The 23,868-nt window shown below is 44.2% G+C and overlaps 1 protein-coding gene across 3 annotated transcripts; it reads left to right on the forward strand.

Annotated features, from left to right (window-relative positions):
• The first annotated feature begins 972 nt into the window (after nucleotides 1-972).
• MCM3 (minichromosome maintenance complex component 3) lies at nucleotides 973-23,338 on the forward strand. 3 transcript variants are annotated; one of them, XM_030802866.1, is made up of 18 exons: nucleotides 1,009-1,190; nucleotides 2,987-3,099; nucleotides 3,525-3,733; nucleotides 4,211-4,341; nucleotides 7,109-7,347; nucleotides 7,857-7,965; nucleotides 9,028-9,181; nucleotides 9,508-9,639; nucleotides 10,219-10,427; nucleotides 13,090-13,264; nucleotides 13,646-13,772; nucleotides 14,555-14,705; nucleotides 18,128-18,268; nucleotides 19,404-19,507; nucleotides 20,671-20,756; nucleotides 21,217-21,286; nucleotides 21,977-22,127; nucleotides 22,571-22,693. In XM_030802866.1, exons 1-18 carry the CDS (start codon nucleotides 1,113-1,115, stop codon nucleotides 22,691-22,693), a joined length of 2,502 nt encoding a protein of 833 aa, XP_030658726.1. In that variant the 5' UTR covers nucleotides 1,009-1,112. The 3 variants fall into 3 exon arrangements, with proteins under 3 accessions (XP_003254206.2, XP_030658726.1, XP_003254207.2); XM_003254158.4 differs by lacking the exon at nucleotides 21,977-22,127 and having other exon boundaries at nucleotides 973-1,190; nucleotides 22,571-23,338; XM_003254159.4 differs by lacking the exons at nucleotides 2,987-3,099; nucleotides 21,977-22,127 and having other exon boundaries at nucleotides 1,138-1,190; nucleotides 22,571-23,338.
• Nucleotides 23,339-23,868: the final 530 nt, after the last annotated feature.

Consider the following 23,868-nt stretch of genomic DNA (forward strand, 5'->3'; position numbering starts at 1 on the left):
TCAAAATAAAACTAAAAATATAACAAAAAGCCAGCCACGACGGACTGAAAACAAACATACAAATTTGGACGTGCAATGATTTTTTAATCATTATAGTTTCAGATTTGCTTTTAGTTACTGATTGATATTTAATCAAAGTGGCATGAAACACTTTTCCCCCTCTTGTGCTGATCGTTCAGTAAGCTAAGTTACTTAAAAGGATCCTGTGATCTTTTTATAAGACCAGACAGCCTTTAATTTACCGCCTTTAATTTAGCCGTTACTAAGTAAGATGGAGTAGTAACGGTTTCCAGAATTTGTGTAACACACGATGAAGTCTCTAGAGGGCAGGGTAATCACAGATTTTTTTTTCCACTTCATCCTTCTCTGCGGCGATGTCTTTATGGAGTTCGTCAGGCAACGGTATCGGATAGCAAATGGGTTTTTAACTAACCTTTCCCTAAGATATTATAGTTCTATATTCTATCCTATAGATTCTCAAAATCCACTTTTACACTAGGATGCCACTTGAGGGCAGTTCTGATTTGGATGTATCTTAAAAATGATTTGCTTTTATGTTTTCATCTCCCTGCGTTATAAAGCACCATCCTCTGACGTTTAGTCTACTTTCAAGGAAAGTCCTACCGCCGGCCTGAATTTGGTCGTTGCATCGGGTCAAAAGTTCTGCAGCTTGAAAAACTCTGCAAAACATCCGGAAAGGAGGGAGAACACTACAACTCCCAGAACGCAGCGCTTTCCCTCTCGCCAGCCTGTCCCCTCCAGCTGCCCAATGACCAGCCTCTGTGAGCCTCCTCTCAGCCCTATTGGTCAGTTTGCTCGTCAGTGAGGGAGGCGGGGGGAGGGGAGGAACAGAGAATCCCGGATGGTACGTTTCCCGCCACCGCGGGGCGCCCAGCGGAAAACCCGAAGAAGAAGAAGCTTTTGATTGGACAGTCGCTATTCTGGCCTCAGAGAACCCAGCCAATCATAATGTTTATATGCTCCCAAGGTCCCCGCCTCTTCCTCGAGGTAACCTTTGGTGGCGGGAAAAGTTCGGAACTTTTCGTGCCGGGGTGGAGTCACCCTGGGAACCTCCGCGCTACTTCGGTGGAGGTAGTTCTTTGGCAGCGGGCATGGCGGGTACCGTGGTGCTGGACGATGTGGAGCTGCGGGAGGCTCAGAGAGATTACCTGGACTTCCTGGACGACGAGGTGAGGGAGGCGCCGGCGCGCGGGCTCTAGCGCTTGGAGCCCCTGCGGACGCGGCCCGGCCGGGAAGCCAGAGGCCCTGCAGACCTGCAGACCTCCAGACCGTGTGCCGCAGCGGAGCCTGCCGGGCCCGAGCCTCCCGCCCCAATCTTGTAACTTCTCAACGCCGGACTCGCTAGTTTGTGTTCGATAAGTGAACTCTTAGGAAGCCAACTTTCTCCTAAGTACAAGCGATGGTCCAGGCGCGCGAAAGGCGACAGGTTCCCATTAAGTGCAAGCAGATTGGCAAAGCCCACGTCGGCCTTTTGCATTTCACTGCTCTCTCTTGATCTGGGGAGACTGTGGGGGAGGGGCTGCTCTAGGGCTATAGTGACCAGCCGCGTTGCAGTGCTCAGATTTTAGGGACTGACTTTTTACCCGGAGGAAAAGACTCCCTAATTCGGCTGCATTCTTTTTTTTTTTTTTTTTTTTTTGAGATGGAGTCTCGCTCTGTAGCCCAGACTAGAGTGCAGTGGCGCAATCTCGGCTCACTGCAAGCTCCGCCTCCTGGGTTCACGCCATTCTCCCACCTCAGCCTCCCGAGTAGCTGGGACTACAGGCGCCTGCCACCATGCCCGGCTAATTTTTTTGTATTTTTAGTAGAGACGGAGTTTCACCATTCACAGGATGGTCTCGATCTCATGACCTTGTGATCCGCCCGCCTCGGCCTCCCAAAGTGCTGAGATTACAGGCGTGAACCACCGTGCCCGGCCTGCATTCTTTTTCAATACCAACTAAGATGCAGATTAAAGTGTTTTGTGTGCAGGCCGAGGGGATTTTATGTGCAACCCAAGACTTAAAGCCATAGAATGTTGAAAAACCATCTTGAAGGGTTGATGATGTGACCAAATAGCTGAGATTCTCTATTCCTTTAGGTCGAGCTATGAGAACCCTTTCCGTATTACAGAGATGATTGGGAAAAATATTACTTTTTACATAATTCTTAAATGAAAAGCCATTTTAATGTGACTATTAAGGGTCTGTTTAATTTACATTTTTATTGTATCTATTTGAAGTGCACGTTTTCATATACATGGTGAAATGATTACTGCAGTGAAACAACATATCCATCTATTCACGTTGTTACCTTTAACATTCACATTGCTAGATTTAACTTAACATTTTAACAAAGTTTGCACTTACTGTCCATTTAGACTTCTCATGAGCTCATTTTAATTCTCCACTAAAGACAGAAATTACAGCATGCAGAAAAGTTGTCCATGATGATGGGAATAACAGCATGGACCTTGAGGAAGTCATTATAATTCTTACAGTCCCCTCTTAGGGTGTTATTTCGAATCTAAAGATAGTGAATGAAAGAGAGAAATTGGGCCGGGCGTGGTGGCTCACGCTTGTAATCCCAGCACTTTGGGAGGCCGAGGCGGGCGGATCACGAGGTCAGGAGATCGAGACCACGGTGAAACCCCGTCTCTACTAAAAATACAAAAAATTAGCCGGGCGTGGTGGCGGGCGCCTGTAGTCCCAGCTACTCGGAGAGGCTGAGGCAGGAGAATGGCATGAACCCGGGAGGCGGGGCTTGCAGTGAGCCGAGATTGCGCCACTGCACTCCAGCCTGGGCGACAGAGCGAGACTCCGTCTCAAAAAAAAAAAAAAAAAAAGAAATTGGTGAGCACATACATACTGGGGATTTAGCTCTGCTGCAGAGATTGACTTAGCTATCTGGCTGTGAGAACTACTTCTGTTTAGAAACATCGTTTTTGAATTTGTGGCTATGGTGATATTTGGTGGCTGTTTTGCAGGAAGACCAGGGAATTTATCAGAGCAAAGTTCGGGAGCTGATCAGTGACAACCAATACCGGCTGATTGTCAACGTGAATGACCTGCGCAGGAAAAACGAGAAGAGGGCTAACCGGTGAGTGGCAAGGGGATATACTGGCTGTCAGTGAGAATGGCTCCCTTCCCTCTTGGCCAGATTGGAACAGCCTCTCAGGAGAGGACTTGTATGAAACAGGATTGATCTAGAAGCCCTCATAGCTCACCTGCACCTATTTTTTTTTTTTCAAAACGTAGGTGGTTGGCATTTTCCTCCCAAATGCCCCTCCTTCCAATGTTTAGCTGAATATGATTTTTATATCTTTGATAAGTTGAATTAAAGTTGGTCCTTAGTTCTGGTATTTTACTGAGTCTTATAGGATGGTATTTTACTGAGACTTATAGGAGAAAGCAGAAGCTGGATTTTCTCATTGTTTTTAATGATCTAAGAATGTCTGCTGTTTTGAGGATCCATTTTTTTGAGTTCTGCCCTGCCTAATTTTTCTTTCTCTTGCTTATGTACAGGCTTCTGAACAATGCCTTTGAGGAGCTGGTTGCCTTCCAGCGGGCCTTAAAGGATTTTGTGGCCTCCATTGATGCTACCTATGCCAAGCAGTATGAGGAGTTCTACGTAGGATTGGAAGGCAGCTTTGGCTCCAAGCACGTCTCTCCGCGGACTCTTACCTCCTGCTTCCTCAGCTGTGTGGTCTGTGTGGAGGGCATTGTCACTAAATGTGAGTGGGTTAAAGGGGGCCACTAAGGAAATGAAGAGACAGGGAGATGGGGAAAGCAGGAGAGGCAAAGTGGACCTGGGTAGCCTGTGGCTTCAAAGAGGTGGAGCATTGGAATGATGTGGTAAAACTTGGAGGGGCTCAGGGTGTACAATGTTGGGGGACCTTGAGTAATCACATGTGTTAGTAGAATGATGAATTCTGCTGAGAGCTGGAGGAGTCTTGATTCCTGGCAATCTCTCATTCCAACCCCTAACTCCACCTGTTTATTAGTTGGGATCGGTGGTACTTAAAATTTTACACGGATATGGTGGTGGTCTATATATAAATAAAAAAGTGAATAAAAGGTAATACTGAAATATCATAACCTAGTCAAAAAAGCACAATATTTGGAGTCATCATAGGCTTGCATAGGTTTCGGTTCCACCTGTATCATTGTCTAGTTGGGTGAGTTTATATGTGCACATTTTCCATTCCTAGGTTCTCTAGTTCGTCCCAAAGTCGTCCGCAGTGTCCACTACTGTCCTGCCACTAAGAAGACCATAGAGCGACGTTATTCTGATCTCACCACCCTGGTGGCCTTTCCCTCCAGCTCTGTCTATCCTACCAAGGTAAGGGGGATAAATCAATTGAGCTGTCTTGGAGGTTGGAATCAAAGATACCTGTTTTAAGGCAAGGAATTGTGTAATATCTGAAGTCTTTTTTCTGTGAAGGGTGAAAAATAAGGATTAATCCAAAGGCAAGATTGATTGCAGGCCAGAGTTTAATATGAAAATCCCACAATTCTTATTTATTTATTTATTTTTAAAGATGAGGTTCTCCTGTGTTTCCTAGGTTGGAGTGCGGTGGCTATTCACAGGTGCAATCATGGTGCACTAAATTTGCAAACTCCTGGGCTCAAGTGATCCTCCCAAGTAGTTGGGATTGCAGGCATGTGCTACGCCACCTGGCTTCACAATTCTTATTTTTTTTTTTTTTTTAGAGACAGGATCTGTCTCTCTCAGGCTGGAGTGCAGTGGTGCCATTATAGAACACTGCAGCCTGAAACTCCTGGACTCAAGGAATCTTCTCACCTTAGCCTCCTGAGTACCTGGGATTATAGGCATGCACCACCAGGTCCGCTAATTTTTTTTCACTTTTTTCTAGAGACAGGGTCTTGCTATGTTGCCCAGGCTGGACTTGAAGTCCTGGCCTCAAGTGATCCTCTGCTTCCATCTTCCAAAGTATTGAGATTACAGACATGAACCACCATGCCCAGCCACAACTCTTATTATTTTTTGAAGAAAACACTTGTTCATTTTAGAAAATTATGGAATAATCAAAAGAAGTCATCTACATAGATGTTTTAACAATGTTATAATGCAATTTTGTAATCTGCTTTTTAAAAAGTAGAAAAATAATGCTAGACTGTTATGCAGTCTTTACAAATATTTCGTTGTGGGTTTGGGAGCAGGTTGGCATAGGAAAATGCTTTCTTCTTGGTGTTCAGATTGATCTGGATTGAGGATAACGCAGGGCTTTCCTCTGGAGACAAAAGATCATTAATATTGATTACTTGATGTCTGAACTCATTCTATCAAAGAATTCCTCTCCTCCCCTCATCAAATTTTAATTGAGGACTACTGTATTCAAAGCACTATTAGGCGCTATGGAGGACAAGGATATAAATAAGACCCAGTCCTCGTCATCAGTCTTCACAGTGGTGGAGAAATGAAACATACAAACAAAAACAAGAATGAGTATCTTAGAATTATAACTGAAACATACTTTAGCATCATTTAGTCTACCTCCAGATGAAATGCTGAGATCAGAGAAGTTAAACAATTTGCTTATGGTCCCAGTTAATGACAGCCTTAAGGACTAGGACCTGTGTCTCTTTAGTTCATGCCAGTTGTATTTTCTAAGTCATTCTGTTGTCTTCTTCGGACCTTAAGTTCTCCACTTTTTTAGAATTTCCTCTTCAGGAAGTGCTTGGGAAGTACTCTTCTCTTGATTACTGTGGCCAAGCTTCTTGAAAAGTGAAATACATTGGACCAGATCTTCTGGAGGTTGTCTATGATGATGCTTAAGAGTGTGGGCTTTGGAGTTAACACCTGTATCAAGTCAAGACTCTGCTACTTAGCTGTGTGACCTGGGGGAACTTACTTAATGTCTCCTAGTCTCCTCCTTTCCTTGTCCATGATGTGTGAAAATACCTTCTTTACAAAGTTGTTATGATAATTACATGAGATAATTTTGTGAAGTAATAGCACAGTGCCTGGCACATAGCAAACACTCAATAAGTGACAACTGTGTTTTTAGAAAATTCAAATGTGAAGGAAGTAAAACTTTAATATACGTAGCAGAAAGCTCACGTAAGTATATAGCTTGATGAATTTTTACAGGCTGAGTATACCTGTGTAACCAGCTCCAAATGAGGAACTATTAGCACTCAGAAGTCCCTCTTGAGAGCCCATGTTAACTAGGGATAACCACTGTCCTGATGTCTAACAGTATGGATTACTTTCGGCTGTTTTTCTATTTTATTTAAATCCTTTTGGGCGTCATATGCTCAACACTGTGTTGATGAGATTTATCCATGTTGTGTATAGGTGTGTTTCATACATTTTTATTGCTGTATAGTATTCATTTATGTGAATATACCGTGTTTATTTAACCATTACACTATTGATGGCATTTTTATACTTTAAAATTTTTGACTATTAGGCATAATGCTGCTATGAGCATTACAATGCATGGCTTTGAGTGAATGTTTCTGTTGGGTATTACCTGGGAGTGGAAAAACTGCTTCAGATGTAAGCATATATTCAGCTTTAGAGGGGAAGTAAGAATCTTAATTTGGATGTGAATATAACCATAGTCCATTCAGACTGTGGTTTGCCCCTTCCATTTGATGGTTGTTACCAAAACAGATGGGAACACAAAAAGCTAGAGAAGGTACTTGGCTTTTTTTGTTCCTGAATAATAAAATTTTTTTTTTTTCTTTTTTTTTTTTGAGACGGAGTCTCGCTCTGTCGCCCAGGCCCAGGCTGGAGTGCAGTGGCGCAATCTCGGCTCACTGCAAGTTCCGCCTCCCGGGTTCACGCCATTCTCCTGCCTCAGCCTCTCCGAGTAGCTGGGACTACAGGCACCCGCCACCACGCCCGGCTAATTTTTTTGTATTTTTAGTAGAGACGGGGTTTCACCGTGGTCTCGATCTCCTGACCTCGTGATCCGCCCGCCTCGGCCTCCCAAAGTGCTGGGATTACAAGCGTGAGCCACCGTGCCCGGCCTGAATAATAAAATTTTATGAAGTCATCTTATTTGCCATGACAGGTGAGTGTGGCATTTTTAAGACAGGACGGAGATCACTCTGTCCCTCTGTGTGCCTTTTTCTAGGATGAGGAGAACAATCCCCTTGAGACGGAATATGGCCTTTCTGTCTACAAGGATCACCAGACCATCACCATCCAGGAGATGCCAGAGAAGGCCCCGGCTGGCCAGCTCCCCCGCTCTGTGGACGTCATTCTGGATGATGACTTGGTGGATAAAGCGAAGCCTGGTGACCGGGTTCAGGTGGTGGGAACCTACCGTTGCCTTCCTGGAAAGAAGGGAGGCTACACCTCTGGGACCTTCAGGTAAAGGGTCTGCCTTAAAGTGTATGGAATGCTGTTGACAGCTTCCATTTCTGGTAATATCCTTTCTCCAGTTTGCCGTATTCCAGAGAATTATATCCGATAGGTGGAGCACTCTACCTGCCTGGGAGACAGGATACCTTCAATACCTCTTTTCTATCAGATAAAGCTGGTGATACTTACCATCATATGCCAAAAATGAGAGTTATTGGTGACAATGATTACAGCCTCATGGCTTTCCTGGGAGTTTCTCATTTAATTACGCTTCATTCCCATACACAGTTCTGTCTGAAGTTCTGTGGGTCAATTCCAGAGGTGGGGCATGATCAGCATATTTGGATCACAGACAGAACCAGTTGTTTGATTCACAACAGCTACCTGCCCCCTCCCCGCCAACTCTGATTGGCTGGTCTACTTTGGTAGCCTAAAAAGGCTTACTCCTGCTAGGGGTACTAACTACTGATGTTAGGAATTGAATATAACGGGTTTCCTCTTTATTCCCTTTGTCCCAGGACTGTCCTGATTGCCTGTAATGTTAAGCAGATGAGCAAGGATGCTCAGCCCTCTTTCTCTGCTGAGGATATAGCCAAGATCAAGAAGTTCAGTAAAACCCGATCCAAGGTCTGGGCATCCTTTAGAAATTTGAGGGTGGGAATGGATTTCTAAGAGTTGTGTTTTGGTGCATGGCTATTTTTGTACTAGATCAGAAGGAAGGGTTGAGGTTTTTTTCTCTAAAGTGTTTGGTGTTAGCTTTTTCTGTTTTTGTCTCAATCAATAAGTGAAGGGTGTTTTTGCCGTTTGTTCTTTAATAATTCTGTTGTTGTTAAACAGAATTTTAATACCTGCTACCTGCTGGGCTGCTAAATGAGCCTAGTACAAATATTAGGATAGGTGTTAACTTATCAGTGTACCAATAAGTCTATTTATTACTGAAGACATTAGTGATGCATTACTACTTAAACATTTTTTCTTTGTTTTAGTTCTCCAACTTGTTTTTCTTATCTTTTTCTTTTTAAGATAGGATGTATATCCACATTTAGAATTGAACTGCGTATATGAATGTGTGATGACAAAGGTTACTGTTCAAGCACAGTACATGTTCTTATTAAACCTACAATGTTTTGAACCTGGGGATACTTTTTTCCCTTAAAGATTAAACCTCTAAACAAGTTTTGGAAGCCAGGCTGCCTCTGTGCCTACTCTGATAATGGCCTGATAGTGTGATTTGTCTTAGAAGTTTTTGCAGTTAGGAACAATATATACCTGTTTGTATGTTTCTTCAAGTATTTTCTTTCCTTTTTTTCGAGACGGAATCTTGCTGTGTCACCCAGGCTGGAGTGCAATGGTGCGATCTCTGCTCACTGCAACCTCCACCTCTTGGGTTTAAGCGATTCTCCTGCCTCAGCCTCCCAAGTAGCTGGGATTACAGGCGCACACCACCACGCCTGGCTAATTTTTTGTATTTTTAGTAGAGGTGGAGTTTCACCATGTTGGCCAGGCTGGTCTCGAACTCCTGACCTTGTGATCTGCCCGCCTCGGCCTCCCAAAGTGCTAGGATTACAAGCGTGAGCTACTGTGCCTGGCCCTCTTCAAGTATTTTCTATAGGCCAAAGTATATAAAGTGGAGCTCCACAAAGTCCCATTGAATCTCACTAGACTTGCCATTGGTTATTTCTCCTGTAGGATATCTTTGACCAGCTGGCCAGGTCATTGGCCCCTAGTATCCATGGGCATGACTATGTCAAGAAAGCAATCCTCTGCTTGCTCTTGGGAGGGGTGGAACGAGACCTAGAAAATGGCAGCCACATCCGTGGGGACATCAATATTCTTCTAATAGGTATGATGTTGGGGATTTGCTTTAGACTGTTGTTCTTATGGAGTGGTCGTGGAGACCTATAATATATAAGATTGTATATTCTGTACTTAGCAGTATTTCAGTCCTATCAAAGGACAAAAGGCTAAAATGAATCTTTTTTTTTTTAAATCATGTCTGGAATTCCTGATTTATAGTATATAAAATATTCTTCCATGAGTGGTGAAGGAAAAATATTAAAATCCACTTACCGTATGACTCTGTTGTGTCAAGAGCTGTGCTAGAAAGGCAGAACTTGCTGGGTGTGCTGGGGAGTTTGCTAGAGAGTCATCACTGCCCCCACCCTACAGGAGACCCATCCGTTGCCAAGTCTCAGCTTCTGCGGTACGTGCTTTGCACTGCACCCCGAGCTATCCCCACCACTGGCCGGGGCTCCTCTGGAGTGGGTCTGACGGCTGCTGTCACCACAGACCAGGAAACAGGTAAGGGTATAAGGGTCCTTGGCAAAGGCCCAGCAGAGAGACTGAGCATAGATCCTTTGTGTGCCCTGGCTTGTGTTCTGAAGATACAGTTGATAGGTTAGTTGGGGCCAGATTATAGAGGACTGAGTATTCAGCCATGGTGGGTGAATTATTTAAGTCTTTGGTATTCATCTATTTACAGGAATGTTTTTGATTTAAAAGATTAAGTCTTAGCACGTTAGAAAGGAAATAAAAGTGAAGATTATACTGTTTTATGAACTAGAGGAACGGATTTGGAGACCAGTGAAGAGAAGGCAGAGGTTGGGATATTACTTGAGGATAAGGCCGAAGAGAGAATCTATAAAGGAAATTTGTGAGAAGCTACTTACTTAGGGGTCAAAGTGGGACAAAGAGATAATATTTAGATTGGAGCTGAAAAGGTGACCCACCAGGGTTTCCTCTAAGTTTCTCGGAGCCAGCACACCATTGCCGCATTCTCACGTGCAAAGTGAGAGATTCCTAGGAAGGAGATTGAAATCCTTCCCTTCTGGCCCCTATAACCTAGACTGTAGCACGTATTTTTACCTCCTCACTTCCCAGGAGAGCGCCGTCTGGAAGCAGGGGCCATGGTCCTGGCTGACCGAGGCGTGGTTTGCATTGATGAATTTGACAAAATGTCTGACATGGATCGCACAGCCATCCATGAAGTGATGGAGCAGGGTCGAGTGACCATTGCCAAGGCTGGCATCCATGCTCGGCTGAATGCCCGCTGCAGTGTTTTGGCAGCTGCCAACCCCGTCTACGGCAGAGTAAGTGGAATCAGGCCCCAACCATTGTCCTCACCTTCATTTGGTTTTGCTGACTAACTGGGCTGAGAAGTGTATTCTAGGTGACCCAGGGGAATAATAGGCCAAAGACTAAAAGTAAGGCCATTTTCTTGTTGTTGTCCTTTGTTTAGAGCAGTGTTCCTCACCCATTCCTGCACAGCAGAATCGGCTGGAAAATTCCTTATTTAAAAGTAACTTTTTAACAGTACAGTTAAACAGTCCATTTAACATATTTAACAGTCCATTAAATAAAAAGACTACATGCATGTGGCGGGAGAATTTCTAAACAGAACAGGGATATAGTATGAAAACGAAAAGACTTGCTTCTCTCTCCCGTCACTTTGCCAAGAAATAACAGCTTTGAAGTGTTTCAGGAAACAAAAATTTAAGCATGTACCAGCAAATACACTATTTCCTTGTTAAGAATTATCTCTTTGTTTTTATCATGACTGTGATGTGCTAGATATAATCTTTTATATTTGTCTGTGTCTGGGGTTTGGTGAGTTTTTCCTTTTAAAAAATAGATTTCTAGTATTCCATCATAGGGATGTATTTAACTAGTCTCCATCTGATGGGTATTTAGTGGTTTCCTTTTTTTCCTCCCTGTTTTGAATGAAGCTGTAGTGGCCATCCCTTTAAGTGTGTGGATAGATTTGGGAATATATCTGTGGTATAAATACCTAGCAAGGAAATTACTGGATTAAGAGTTATGTGCATTTTTCTTTTGGTAGAGATTGCAAAATTACCCTCTTTAAAGATTGTACCATATTAATACTTCTATTAATGAATGCTCATAAATGCTTTGTATTTACCAACTCCTTTTATCCTATCAGTAACTACCTCACAATGTGTAGTTATCTTTATTTTACAGATGAGAAAATGGAGGTATAAAAGATTATATAACTTGCTCAAGAGCCACAAACTTGAAAATCGCAGAGCCAGGATTTGAGCCCAGAGCTCATGCTGTGTCCTGGCAGTTTATAATCAATCCCACAGTGTATGGGAACACCTTGTTGCGATGGTGTTTTTTAATACATACAGTTGCATGGTCCCCAGCTCAGTTTCTGAAGTGAAATCTCTTGAGTTGGAGCTCTTGGTAGCTATGGTTTAGAGAGGCTCCACAGGTTTGGATTTTTTTTTTTTTTTTTTTTTTTTTTTGAGACGGAGTCTTGCTCTGTCGCCCAGGCTGGAGTGCAGTGGCGCGATCTCGGCTCACTACAAGCTCCGCCTCCTGGGTTCACGCCATTCTCCTGCCTCAGCCTCTCCGAGTAGCTGGGACTACAGGCGCCCGCCAACACAGCCAGCTAATTTTTTTGTATTTTTAGTAGAGACAGGGTTTCACCGTGTTAGCCAGGATGGTCTCGATCTCCTGACCTCGTGATCCGCCCGCCTCGGCCTCTCAAAGTGCTGGGATTACAAGTGTGAGCCACCGCGCCCGGCCAGTTTGGTTTTAATGTGTAGCCAAGGTTGAAAACCATAGGTTTTAAAATTAATGATAGGGCTGGGTGCAGTCTCACGCCTGTAATCCTAGCACTTTGGGAGGCTGAGGTGGGAGGATCACTTGAGCCCAGGAGTTTGAGACCAACGTGGGCAATATAGTGAGACCTCATCTTTAAAAGTAAAATGAAATAAAATAAATGATAATGTATGTTTTTGTCATTCTCAAGAGTGATCGGGAAATATAAGAAAAATGGCAGGACCTGAAACGTGAACATGGTCAAAATCATTATTACCTAAAAGTTGTTACGTTCTCTGACTGTGAAGTGTATGTGGATGGGTAGGTATCAGTCCAGTAGGCCCAGAATTGAAAGGAGAGTATTGGGGTTTTTGAATCCCAAGGAAAAACTCCCTTGATTCTTTTTTTTTTTCTGAGACATAGTCTTACCCTGCCACCCAAGCTGGAGTACAGTGGAGTGATCCTGGCTCACTGCAGCCTCGACCTCCCTGGGCTTAGGTGATCCTCCCACCTCAGCCTCTTGAGTAGCTTGGACTACAGATGCGCACCACCATGCCTGGCAGATTTTTTTTTTCTTTTTTTAATTTTTATAGGGACAGGGTTTTGCATGTTGCCCAGGCTGGTCTCGAACTCCTGGGCTCAAGCAATCCACCTGCCTCAGACTCCCAAAGTGCTGGGATTACAGGTGTGAGTGGATGTGCCTGGCCAGTTTCTAAGATGTTATGATTTATAGATGATTGACCATTTTAGTTGAGGTTTTACTCGTATCTTCTGAGTAAGGGACTCCAAAAAGTTCTCAGTGCTTGTAGCCTAACCAACTTGCCCTGTCTTTATGACAGGTAGGGGAAAGGGATCATCTTTCAGAGTCAGGTCCTGCCTTGGGAATGAGAAGAGCAGAATAAGGTTTGGGAAGCAGGGGCCTGGTTTTGAGACCTACACTCAGCCTGTTAGAGGTTCCTGTAGTAGGAAGTGGGGCTTCCTAGGAAGCTCAGTTAAAGAAGGGTTGCAGGTAGAAGAGATGGTTTACATTGTTTAATGGCTTTAAAATACTTCACTTTTTCACTGCTTTTTGTCTGTTTTGCTCTTTGAGGTCAAGCCTTCCATTCCCACTCCCAGAACTGCAGCAGCCTTGTTGTTCTTTCTTCCTATTGATGTCATGTCCACTTCTGTTGTCTTCGCATTCCCCAGTATGACCAGTATAAGACTCCAATGGATAACATTGGACTACAGGACTCACTGCTGTCTCGATTTGACTTGCTCTTCATCATGCTGGATCAGATGGATCCTGAGCAGGATCGGGAGATCTCAGACCATGTCCTTCGGATGCACCGTTACAGAGCACCTGGGGAGCAGGATGGCGATGGTGAGGCCATAAGAATAATAAGAGTAACTAATGGAAAGGGGCTAAACAGATGGTAGTTTCTCAGGCCCAACCCAGGTGGTGGTAGGTGTTTCCGTGTCTGGGTTGATGTTGAAGAGCCCTCAACTGTTCAGCCACCTGCCCTTCTTGCTTACTGGAGGTTATCCTAAGGTGTGTCTTTTGTCCATTTCTGGGTCTGGGGATAACTGAGCATCTTCTGTGGGCCAGGCAGTTCCACCATCTTTATTTGTGGGTTCCATGTGTCTGATTCTTTTTGGGCCCTTTATGAATCTTGGTGTCTCCCCTTCTTGTGCTATAGAAGAAGCAATTTCCCCTGGGTTAAACTCTTTATTACTCTCCTTTCTCCTAACTTGGGTATACCAGCTATGCCCTTGGGTAGTGCTGTGGATATCCTGGCCACAGATGATCCCAACTTTAGCCAGGAAGACCAGCAGGACACCCAGATTTATGAGAAGCATGACAACCTTCTACATGGGACCAAGAAGAAAAAGTGAGCATTCTCATAACTCTTCCTCAAGGGAACCTGAAATTTGTGTTATATTAGAACATGTGTATATCTAAGCTTAGCTAAGGCATTATGTGCCCAGATCAAAGCCATGCCTGGAGTCATAACCATGTGGACTAATTTTGTAATTTTCTTCTTTTCTGGGTCCACAATATATCCTTTATCCTGGCCAGTTGCCTTGTAAATGTTTGGGTGATTCAGCCCAGGTTCAGGTCTTTTCTTAAAATAGAGTTTTGATGATATGCCTAACTGATGGTGGGTGTGCCTTGTACATGAAAGATGGCAAGTGTCATGTAGCCATTTGTGATGAAGGGTCAGCAGATAGCAAACATTTGAGACTTTGTAGGTAGACTTGGGTGAAGGAGACGTGTGATCAGGTGCTCAAAAGCATGAAATGTGGGATCTTACACCTCTATTTTTGGCCATGATGCAGTAAGAAGCATAGCATAATCTTCAAAGCTGTTGATTTAAGAATGTAGAATTTGGAGTCTATTTAGCTTCTCTGAGCTGTAGTTTTCCCACCTACAAAATAGAGCAAATAATACCTAAACTTTCTACCTAAACTACCTAACTTACAAATAATACCTGCAATAATTAAATAAACGTATGTGAAAGAGTCTTGTATATTTTCCATATAAATGGGAGTTATGATAGTGGGTTCTAGGCTTTGTCTGTTTTGACCCTGGCTTTTCTGAGAGGCAAAGCCACTAATCCAGGCAGGTGGTAAGGTGTGGCAGGGAGATGGAATTCACTGTGTGTGGCTCCAGGGAGAAGATGGTGAGTGCAGCATTCATGAAGAAGTACATCCATGTGGCCAAAATCATCAAGCCTGTCCTGACACAGGAGTCGGCCACTTACATTGCAGAAGAGTATTCACGCCTGCGCAGCCAGGATAGCATGAGCTCGGACACTGCCAGGGTGAGTGCCTGGGGGAGCCTGGACCTGGGATCCCTTAGGTATATGGCTGGGCAGGAGTCCCTGCTATCTGGGAGCTTTGAAAGCATTTTAACTTAGTGACTTTTTTCCTGGTCTGAAGAGCTTCCTGTTATACAATTTTAATCATTTCCTTTTATAAAGGAAAATGAAATAAAGACCCCAGAGATAACATGTCTCTCATTAGTTAAAATGACATGGGCCTCCAGAAGCTGTGATTCATTCAGCAAACATAGGAGTGACTTCTGGGAAGTGACCTAGTCTCTCCTCTTACAAGCAGTGTAAAATTAATAAACACTCTTTTCAAAGAGCTCAGATCCAGGAAGGGGAAGCACAAAGGTAGATAGAAAGACATCCGTACATATTTATAAATATTTACCCCAGTGTGGTACTTACAAAGGAATGAATGTGAAAGGCTGAGTATAGACGAAGAAACTGTTAATTTTCTTTTAGACTTCCCTGAAGGGGTATGAATATCAAGGAAGGATTCCCAGAGAGTATGATATTTGGACTGGACTTTGAAAAAATGACTAACAGGCAACCATGATGGTTATTCAAAGCAATTTCTGGTAACCTAATATAGGTGTCCATGAGTTTGTCTAAATCTTTTTTTTGTTTTGTTTTGCTTTTTGTTTTGTTTTGGCGAGACGGAGTTTCACTCTTGTTGGCTAGGCTGGAGTGCAATGGCGCGATCTCAGCTCACTGTAATCTCCACCTCCCCGGTTCAAGCGATTCTCCTGCCTCAGCCTCCTGAGTAGCTGGGATTACAGGCATGTGCCACTACGCCCGGCTAATTTTGTGTTTTTAATAGAGACCAGGTTTCTCCATGTTGGTTAGGCTGCTCTGGAACTTCCTACCTCAGGTGATCCGCCCGGCTTGGCCTCCCAAAGTGCTGGAATTACAGACGTGAGCCACCACGCCTGGCCCAAAGTTGTCTAAATCTTTTAGGGGCAGTGTAGTTCACATAGGATTTTATAGCAGAAAGACCCAAGTCCAAAACTCTTATTGTGTTACACAGACATAGATTCTTGGATTAGACATGATCCCAGATCATCTACTCCAGCCTCACCCACTCTGTCTTCTCAAATCCCTGCTGGGACTTTTTTCTTTTTTGAGATGGAGTCTTGCTCTGTTGCCCAGGCTGGAGTGCAGTGGCATGGTCTCGGCTCACTGCAACCTCCGCCTCCCGGGTTCCAGCTATTCTCCTGCCTCAGCCTCCCGGGTAGGTGGGACTACAGTTGCGTGTCACCATGCCCGGCTAATTTTGTATTTTTAGTAGAGACGGGGTTTCACTGTGTTGCCCAGGCTGGTCTCAAATCTCCTGACCTCGTGATCCGCCCACCTCGGCCTCCCAAAGTTCTGGGATTATAGGCATGAGCCACAGTGCCTGGCCGGGACTTTTTAATACCCCCAGTGACAGCATGCTCAGAACATTACTGTTTTGAAATTTTAGAATATTTATTAAGCTTAAACCTATTTCCCCACAACTTTTACCTGTGGGTGTTAGTCTTGTTTTCTGGAGGTTGCGTATCACCTGTCTTCCTCATTAAACAGCTTACTTTCTTTTTAACTGTTCCTTTCCACATGTGAACTTCTGCTGTGTCCCAGGCCCTCTCATTGAACCTAGAACTGAGCATCATACACTATTTTAGTTGTCTTAGTGTGGGGTCTGTAAGTGAATTCCAAGAGAATTTGGATTCTCTAGGTCTGCTAGTGCAGGCCAGGATTTCACCAGCTTTTTTAGGTGGTTCAAGAATTAGAACTTGTCATGGAGTGTATGACTTCCAAACTCTGGTAGCTTTCTAAATTATTACAAGATTTGATGAATGAATTTAAATGTGAATGTATTTATTTTTGAATGTCATTGTGGATATACATGGTAATTTAGGAAACTTGAAACAAGAAGTGACCAGGATACGTCATTGATGGGTCATTAATGGGAGACCCGGGAGGTGTGACAGAAGGAAGTAGTTTCTTTTTTTTTTTTTTTTTTTGAGATGGAGTCTCGCTCTGTCGCCCAGGCTAGAGTGCAGTGGCATGATCTTGGCTCACTGCAACTTCTGCCTCCCGAGTTCAAGCAATTCTCCTGCCTCAGCCTCCTGAGTAGCTGGGATTACAGGCATGTGCCACCATACCGGGCTAATTTTTTTTGTATTTTTAATAGAGATGGGGTTTCACCATGTTGGTCAGGCTAGTCTCAAACTCCTGACCTCGTGATCCGCCTGCCTTGGCCTCCCAAAGTGCTAGGATTACAGATGTGAGCCACCACGTCCGGCCTGGAAGTAGTTTCATGTCTGATCCCAGCTCTGCAGCTAGCTTTTGGACTGTGGACAAATCCTTTCACCTGTCAGGTCAGCTTCCTTATCCATAAAATGAGAGGATAGGACACATCAGAATCACCTGAAACTTGTACACATATCTAGTCCTAAACACTGAGATTTCTGATTCGTTCATTTCCAATTCATTCTGATTGATTAGGTCAAGAAGGCCATTCAGACAATAGCATTTTAAAAGATAAAAGCACCCCGGTTTGTTATTCACTGGCCCCTGTGAGAAACATTTGTTAGGAATGTGTCAAGAGTTCTTCTCCGGACTGAGTTTACTCAAGTTACATATTTGTCCTCAGAGTACTTCTTTCCTATCCCTCCTTTAGTGTGACTTTGGAAAATCTCCTTGAAGGTCTTTGAGTCCCATTTCCTTCATGTATAAAACTTCTCCAAGTTATTAAGAGGGTGAAATGATAGAATATATATAAAGGCAAACTTCCTGCTGCGTTGCAGGCCTGCAATCACTGATGATTTTTCTCCCTTCTCTTTTCTACGTTGTAGCCTTTTATCTTTCCAGTTGTTAGATGCCTAATTTTCTTCCCTGTTCACTTGCTCCTCCTTCCTGCAACACTCTTGTGTATATTTCCTTGATCATTGCTATCATCTTTCTCTTTTTTTTTTTTTTTTTTTTTTTGAGGCAGAGTTTCGCTGTCGCCCAGACTGGAGTGCAGTGGCGCGATCTCGGCTTGCTGCAGGCTCCGCCCCCCGGGGTTCACGCCATTCTCCTGCCTCAGCCTCCCGAGTAGCTGGGACTACAGGCGCCTGCCGTCTCGCCCGGCTAATTTTTGGTATTTTTAGTAGAGATGAGGTTTCACTGTGTTAGCCAGGATGGTCTCGATCTCCTGACCTCGTGATCCGCCCGCCCCGGCCTCCCAAAGTGCTGGGATTACAGGCGTGAGCCACCGTGCCCGGCCCATCTTTCTCATTTTTATATGGTATCTATAGAGAACACAGAGCTCTGAATTCTGTACTTGGGCCTCCTGGGGCTTTTCTGGTAGTGTCATTTCCCTTTCTGTGCAGTAGGATTGATGGGCATGCCTAAAAGACGTGGGATAAGCAATCCTCCCTTTTCTTCCCTAGACATCTCCAGTTACAGCCCGAACACTGGAAACTCTGATTCGACTGGCCACAGCCCATGCGAAGGCCCGCATGAGCAAGACTGTGGACCTGCAGGATGCAGAGGAAGCTGTGGAGTTGGTCCAGTATGCTTACTTTAAGAAGGTGAGGATTCAGATGCCTGGGCATGAGAGGCTCTCCTGAATATATTACAGATGCATGGGCTTCCCAGCCTTCCGTGGCTGACAGCTACATTTGGATTGTCAACAGAAAGCAGTATTTGTCTTCTAGTGATCAGTCTGCCTCACACTTTCCTCTGAAACACTCAGTTATTCTCAACCCTGAGTGCACCGGAGAATCAGATGGAAAGCTTTAAAATGCTGATTCCAGGGTTCCTAGAGATTCTGGTTTAGTTGATGTGCTGTACTTTCAGTTAGCTGCCTGTCTGTCTACCCCTACTTCCTTTGCATCTTAAAAAAAGGTATTTTCAAAAGAGCTACCTTGGTAATCTTCCTTGTCCCTCTATACCTTTCCTCTTGGTAGTCTCTTCAAATGTCCCATTGGCACCTCAGAAGCTCATGTTTAAAGTTGGACTCTCAAACTTGCCACTCATCCTGTTTCTCTATTTCTGTTTGTGGCATTGCATCTCTGTCATTTTAGATATCGAGCTCTCAAACTTGCCACTCATCCTGTTTCTCTATTTCTGTTTGTGGCATTGCATCTCTGTCATTTTAGATATCGAGCCTCAAAGCCTAGACTCCCTTTTCCTAGTTGCCCACTCCCGCCCCAGTCTGGTGAATTTTAGCCTTTTGGGGTTGAGTTGTGAGTCTGATAAACTCTTCCTTGCTTTTTGCTAGGTTAAGGGTTCAGTTGTGAGTCTGATAAACTCTTCCTCGCTTTTTGCTAGGTTAAGGGTTGAGTTGTGAGTCTGATAAACTTCCTCGCTTTTTGCTAGGTTAAGGGTTGTCTTGAATTTCAATTAGACACCTGATTTATAAGGAAATGGATTGTTTTTCACTTAACCATTATGGGCTAGACATTCGTTTCTTTATTCAGGAAACATTTATTAAGTACCTACTATATAAACAGCATTTAACATACTTCCCAGCATTTTAAAAAGATGGGTAGCAGTCTCTACTTCTGCCCCTGGTCCTGGGACTTAGGGACAAGAGGAGCTAGGTAAACCATTGGAAACATGGAAGTCATTCCTGCTTATGATGCAGAAGGGACTGGGAGTTCTTGATGAAGTTCCCCTGCATCAGTGACCCCTCTAGCCCAGCCACACTTGCCTTGGTCTTAGGTTCTGGAGAAGGAGAAGAAACGTAAGAAGCGAAGTGAGGATGAATCAGAGACAGAAGATGAAGAGGAGAAAAGCCAAGAGGACCAGGAGCAGAAGAGGAAGAGGTAAGGTGGGGCAAGCAAATGAGATTAAAAAATTGGTGGCCAAGAGGTTGGTGGCGCATGCCTGTAATCCCAGCAATTTGGGAGGCCGAGGCGGGTGGGTCACTTGAGTCCAGGAGTTTGAGACCAGCCTGGGAAATATGGCAAAACTCTGTCTCTACAAAAAATAGAAAAATTAGCCGGGCATGGTGGTGGACACCTGTGGTCCCAGCTGCTCGGTAGGCTGGGGTCAGAGGATTGCTTGAGCCTGGGAGGCAGAGGTTGCAGTGAACCAGGATCGTGCCACCACACTCCAGCCTGGGTGACAAGAGAGAGATCCCATCTCAAAAAAAAAAAAAAAAAGTAATAAGTTCCAGTGGGACTGGGGAGAGGAGTAGAGGGTAGAAGGTGGAACCAGCGGTGCTTATTGATGTCAGGTTGTTCATGGAGGGTGTTCCTAGACCTGCAGGGTTTGAGGATGAAGATAACCTGGGTAGGCTGGGCGTGGTGGCTCACGCCTGTAATCCCAGCACTTTTGGAGGCTGAGGCAGGCGGATCACGAGGTCAGGAGATCAAGACCATCCTGGCTAACAGTGAAAACCCGTCTCTACTAAAAATACAAAAAATTAGCCTGGCGTGGTGGCAGGCACCTGTAGTCCCAGCTACTTGGGAGGCTGAGGTAGGAGAATGGCATGAACCCAGGGGGCAGAGCTTGCAGTGAGCAGAGATCACACCACTGCACTCCAGCCTGGGTGACAGAGTGAAACTCCGTCCGTCTCAAAAAAAAAAAGATAACCTGGCTAAAAGAGAAGGAGAGCGAGTCCTTCTCTTGTGCTTTTGACCCCTCTACTGAAGAAATGCTAAATAGTAGGAACAGCATCCCAACCACTGAGGGTTTTGAATATATACTTCAAAATTCTAAGAGAAAAACCTTCATGCTTATGGTTGAATTTATAAGGGCGAGTGATGTGGAAAAGAGCATTGGGAAGCAGCACCTGTTTGTGTACTAGTCTGGGGACTTGGTCTCGTTTAGAACAAGCAGCAGTTTGCAAAGGCCTAAGCCTAGTGCTTCACTTTGACTTAGTGGTTCTGTTTCCTTTTCTCCGTAGTTAGAGGCACAAGATGGGGCTCCCTTGCCTTTCTGTCTCCAAACTCTTTCTCTCTCTTAACTGCTGTGGGTATTTTAGAAGGAAGACTCGCCAGCCAGATGCCAAAGATGGGGATTCATACGACCCCTATGACTTCAGTGACACAGAGGAGGAAATGCCTCAAGGTGAGTGAGCGCCACTTACTGATGAAAGAGGTTGTCCCTGTGACTCTTGGACTTTTCCAGTTGCTCTGTGCACTTTATTTTCTTGTGGACTCTTGTTTGTTTGGCTCCCTGCTTGGGGCCTATGTCCAAGAGGTTAGTCCCAAGAGAGCTTCAGGGGAAACTTTGGAAAAAGCTTTGCTATATTGTGTACGCCTCCTTGATGAACTGTGCTGTGCTTTTTTACCTGGTATAAGCATTTCATGTATGTTGAGGGTCTCCTGCCTGACTAAATTCCTTCATCATCCAATGAAGATTTCCCTTTATCCTAATTGTTCTGCCTGGCCCCACAAGAACCCTATGAAATAGGATTGTTCAGCAGGCTGAGTGAGGGATTGGGAGTGGAGATGATTTCTCTAGTGTTTGTGGAAATGGCTTCACCTTGCTCATCTTCCCCATCTCTACAACCATCAACCCTCTGAAGTACACACTCCAAAGACGGCAGACGCACAGGAGACCAAGGAATCCCAGAAAGTGGAGTTGAGTGAATCCAGGTGAGTACGGATGTTGCTCCTGCCCCTTCAAGAATTCTGTGTATCACTGAGGAAGGGACTTTGTTCCCTTGGAGAGAGTGGGAAACTGCTGGTCATCGATAGAACTCAAAACTAGAGGCCCGCGGCTTTTAACATTTTATATTCTCATTTAATTTCAAACTTATCGAAAAGTTATGAGAAAAGCATGAAGAACTGGATGTCCTTTACCCAGAATCTTCAGTTGTTTAAATTAATAATTCTCTCTTTCTGAGAGAGAAGAGTTTTACGATAAGGATAAAACTTATGTCTTACTGTAACCTCAGATTCTTCTTGGTGGGATAGATACATTTTGGCCATTTGCTTTTGAAATGATGAATTTTTACCACCAGGGTTTTAGGAAACATTTTTGTCTATGAATTTTGTTTACTGGACACCAAAGAAACTCCATAGCCAAGTTTTATGTTTTTTCTTTTTATACTTCAAACACATAACACAATGTATTTACTGAAAAAAATTTGAAAAACATTGAAAAGTATTTAGAAAAAAAATTAAAGTCAATTGTAACTCTATCCCTCAAGGACAACCATTCAACCGTATCTTAAAATGCTTCTTGAATCAGCTCGTATAGATCTCACTTCTTTTTTTTTTTGAGACCAGAGTGCAGTGTTTATTTTTTACTTTTTTATAGTGTTTATTTTTTACTTTTTGTAGAGACGGGGTCTTACCATGTTGCCCAGGCTGGTCTTGGACTCCTGGCCTCAAGCAATCCTTCTACCTGGGCCTCCCAGAGGGCTGGGATTACAGGCATAAGCCACTGTGCTTGTTTAATCTCATTCTTTTTAATGACTGCAGGGTTTCCATGGTATGGATGGGTAAAAATTTAACGAAATTCTCTGATGATAGACATTTGGGTTGTTCCCTGTTGACAGTAAAACAGTATTAAATTTATCAGTGTGCACTCATGCAAGTATAGCTGTGAGTTCCTAGAAATGGGCTCCATGGGCCAAAGAATATACGCTTTTAAGGCTTTAGTAAGTGCTGCTAAATTGTCCCCCATTGACACTGACTGGGTTACTATTTCACAGTGAATGGGAATGCCAATTTCCCACACGCTAGTACAATAGTTTAGCTTTAAAGGGGGCTCCTCAAGGGTAGCGCTGCCATCAGAGGCAGATGTGTGTGTGAGAAAGAATATTGAGGGGACGCTTCTACTGTGTTAATACTACGGATTTTCCTAGTATAGCTCTTTCCTGAGGGCATTTGGGTTTGTTTACTCCTCTTCCCCCTTTCTCCTGTCTGGGGCAGGTTGAAGGCATTCAAGGTGGCCCTCTTGGATGTGTTCCGGGAAGCTCATGCGCAGTCAATCGGCATGAATCGCCTCACAGAATCCATCAACCGGGACAGCAAAGAGCCCTTCTCTTCAGTTGAGATCCAGGCTGCTCTGAGCAAGATGCAGGATGACAATCAGGTCATGGTGTCTGAGGGCATCATCTTCCTCATCTGAGGAGGCCTCGTCTCTGAACTTGGGTTGTGCCGAGAGAGTGTGTTCTGTGTTTCCCACCCTCTCCCTGACCCGAGTCTTTGCCTCTACTCCCCTAACAGTGTTGAATTGAACTGAAGGCGAGGAATGTTGGTAATGAAGCTGAGTTCAGGACTCGGTGGACCCTTTGGGAATGGGTCGTGAAAGCTGCCATGGGGTGAGGAAAGAGGAGACAGTGGGAGAGGACAATGACTATTGCATCTTCATTGCAAAAGCACTGGCTCATCCGCCCTGCTTCCCATCCCACACAAACCCAGCTGTAAATAACATATGACTTCTGAGTACTTTTGGGGGCACAACTAACTGTTTTCTTTTTGCTGTTTTTTTTTTTTTCCTCCAGAGCACTTTGGTCTAGACTAGGCTTTGGGTGGTTCTAACGTGGAGAGAAGCTCTGAGGCATGTCATGCAGGTCAAGAAAGCTTTCTTTGCAGTAGCACCAGTTAAGGTGAACACGTATTGTACCACAAAACAAACCCAATATCCAGATGAATATCTGAGATGTTGAATAAACGTAGCCATTTTGTACACGTGGTCTTAATAGTCATAGTGTGTTTTTTATACATTGAATTGTTTTCCTTGAGAGCAATTGTGCAGTTTGCTGCTCCCGCATTTGCAACAAACTACCACAAGGTGGCAGCAGCCTTCTGTGAGCTCTCTGTGGGTGGTGTCTTCTCTAGAGGCAGTTTTCTTCCTCAGCAGCACCAGCATTTATCAGTCAAAATTGATAGTATAGACCAAACCCCGCCAATGTAAAACAGCTAAATGGCCACGGGAGGCCAGTGAGTAAAAGTTCAGGAGAAGAATTGCCCCTCTGCCTGGCGCTTTTTGCCTGAATCTAAACTTACCCTTCATAAAGATAGAATACCTGATATGTCAGATGCCTCAAAATCCTGGGAGTTCTTGCCCATAATGAGATCTTGTTACAGGATCTTTTTCTTTTTTTGAGACAGGGTCTCGCTTTGTGCCCAGACTAGAGTGCAATGGTACAATCACAGCTCACGACAGCCTCGACCTCCTGGGCTCAAGTGATCCTCCTGCCTCAGCCTCCCGAGTAACTGAGACC

Source organism: Nomascus leucogenys, chromosome 22a (assembly GCF_006542625.1).
Source record: "Nomascus leucogenys isolate Asia chromosome 22a, Asia_NLE_v1, whole genome shotgun sequence".
Taxonomy (NCBI): Eukaryota; Metazoa; Chordata; class Mammalia; order Primates; family Hylobatidae; genus Nomascus; species Nomascus leucogenys.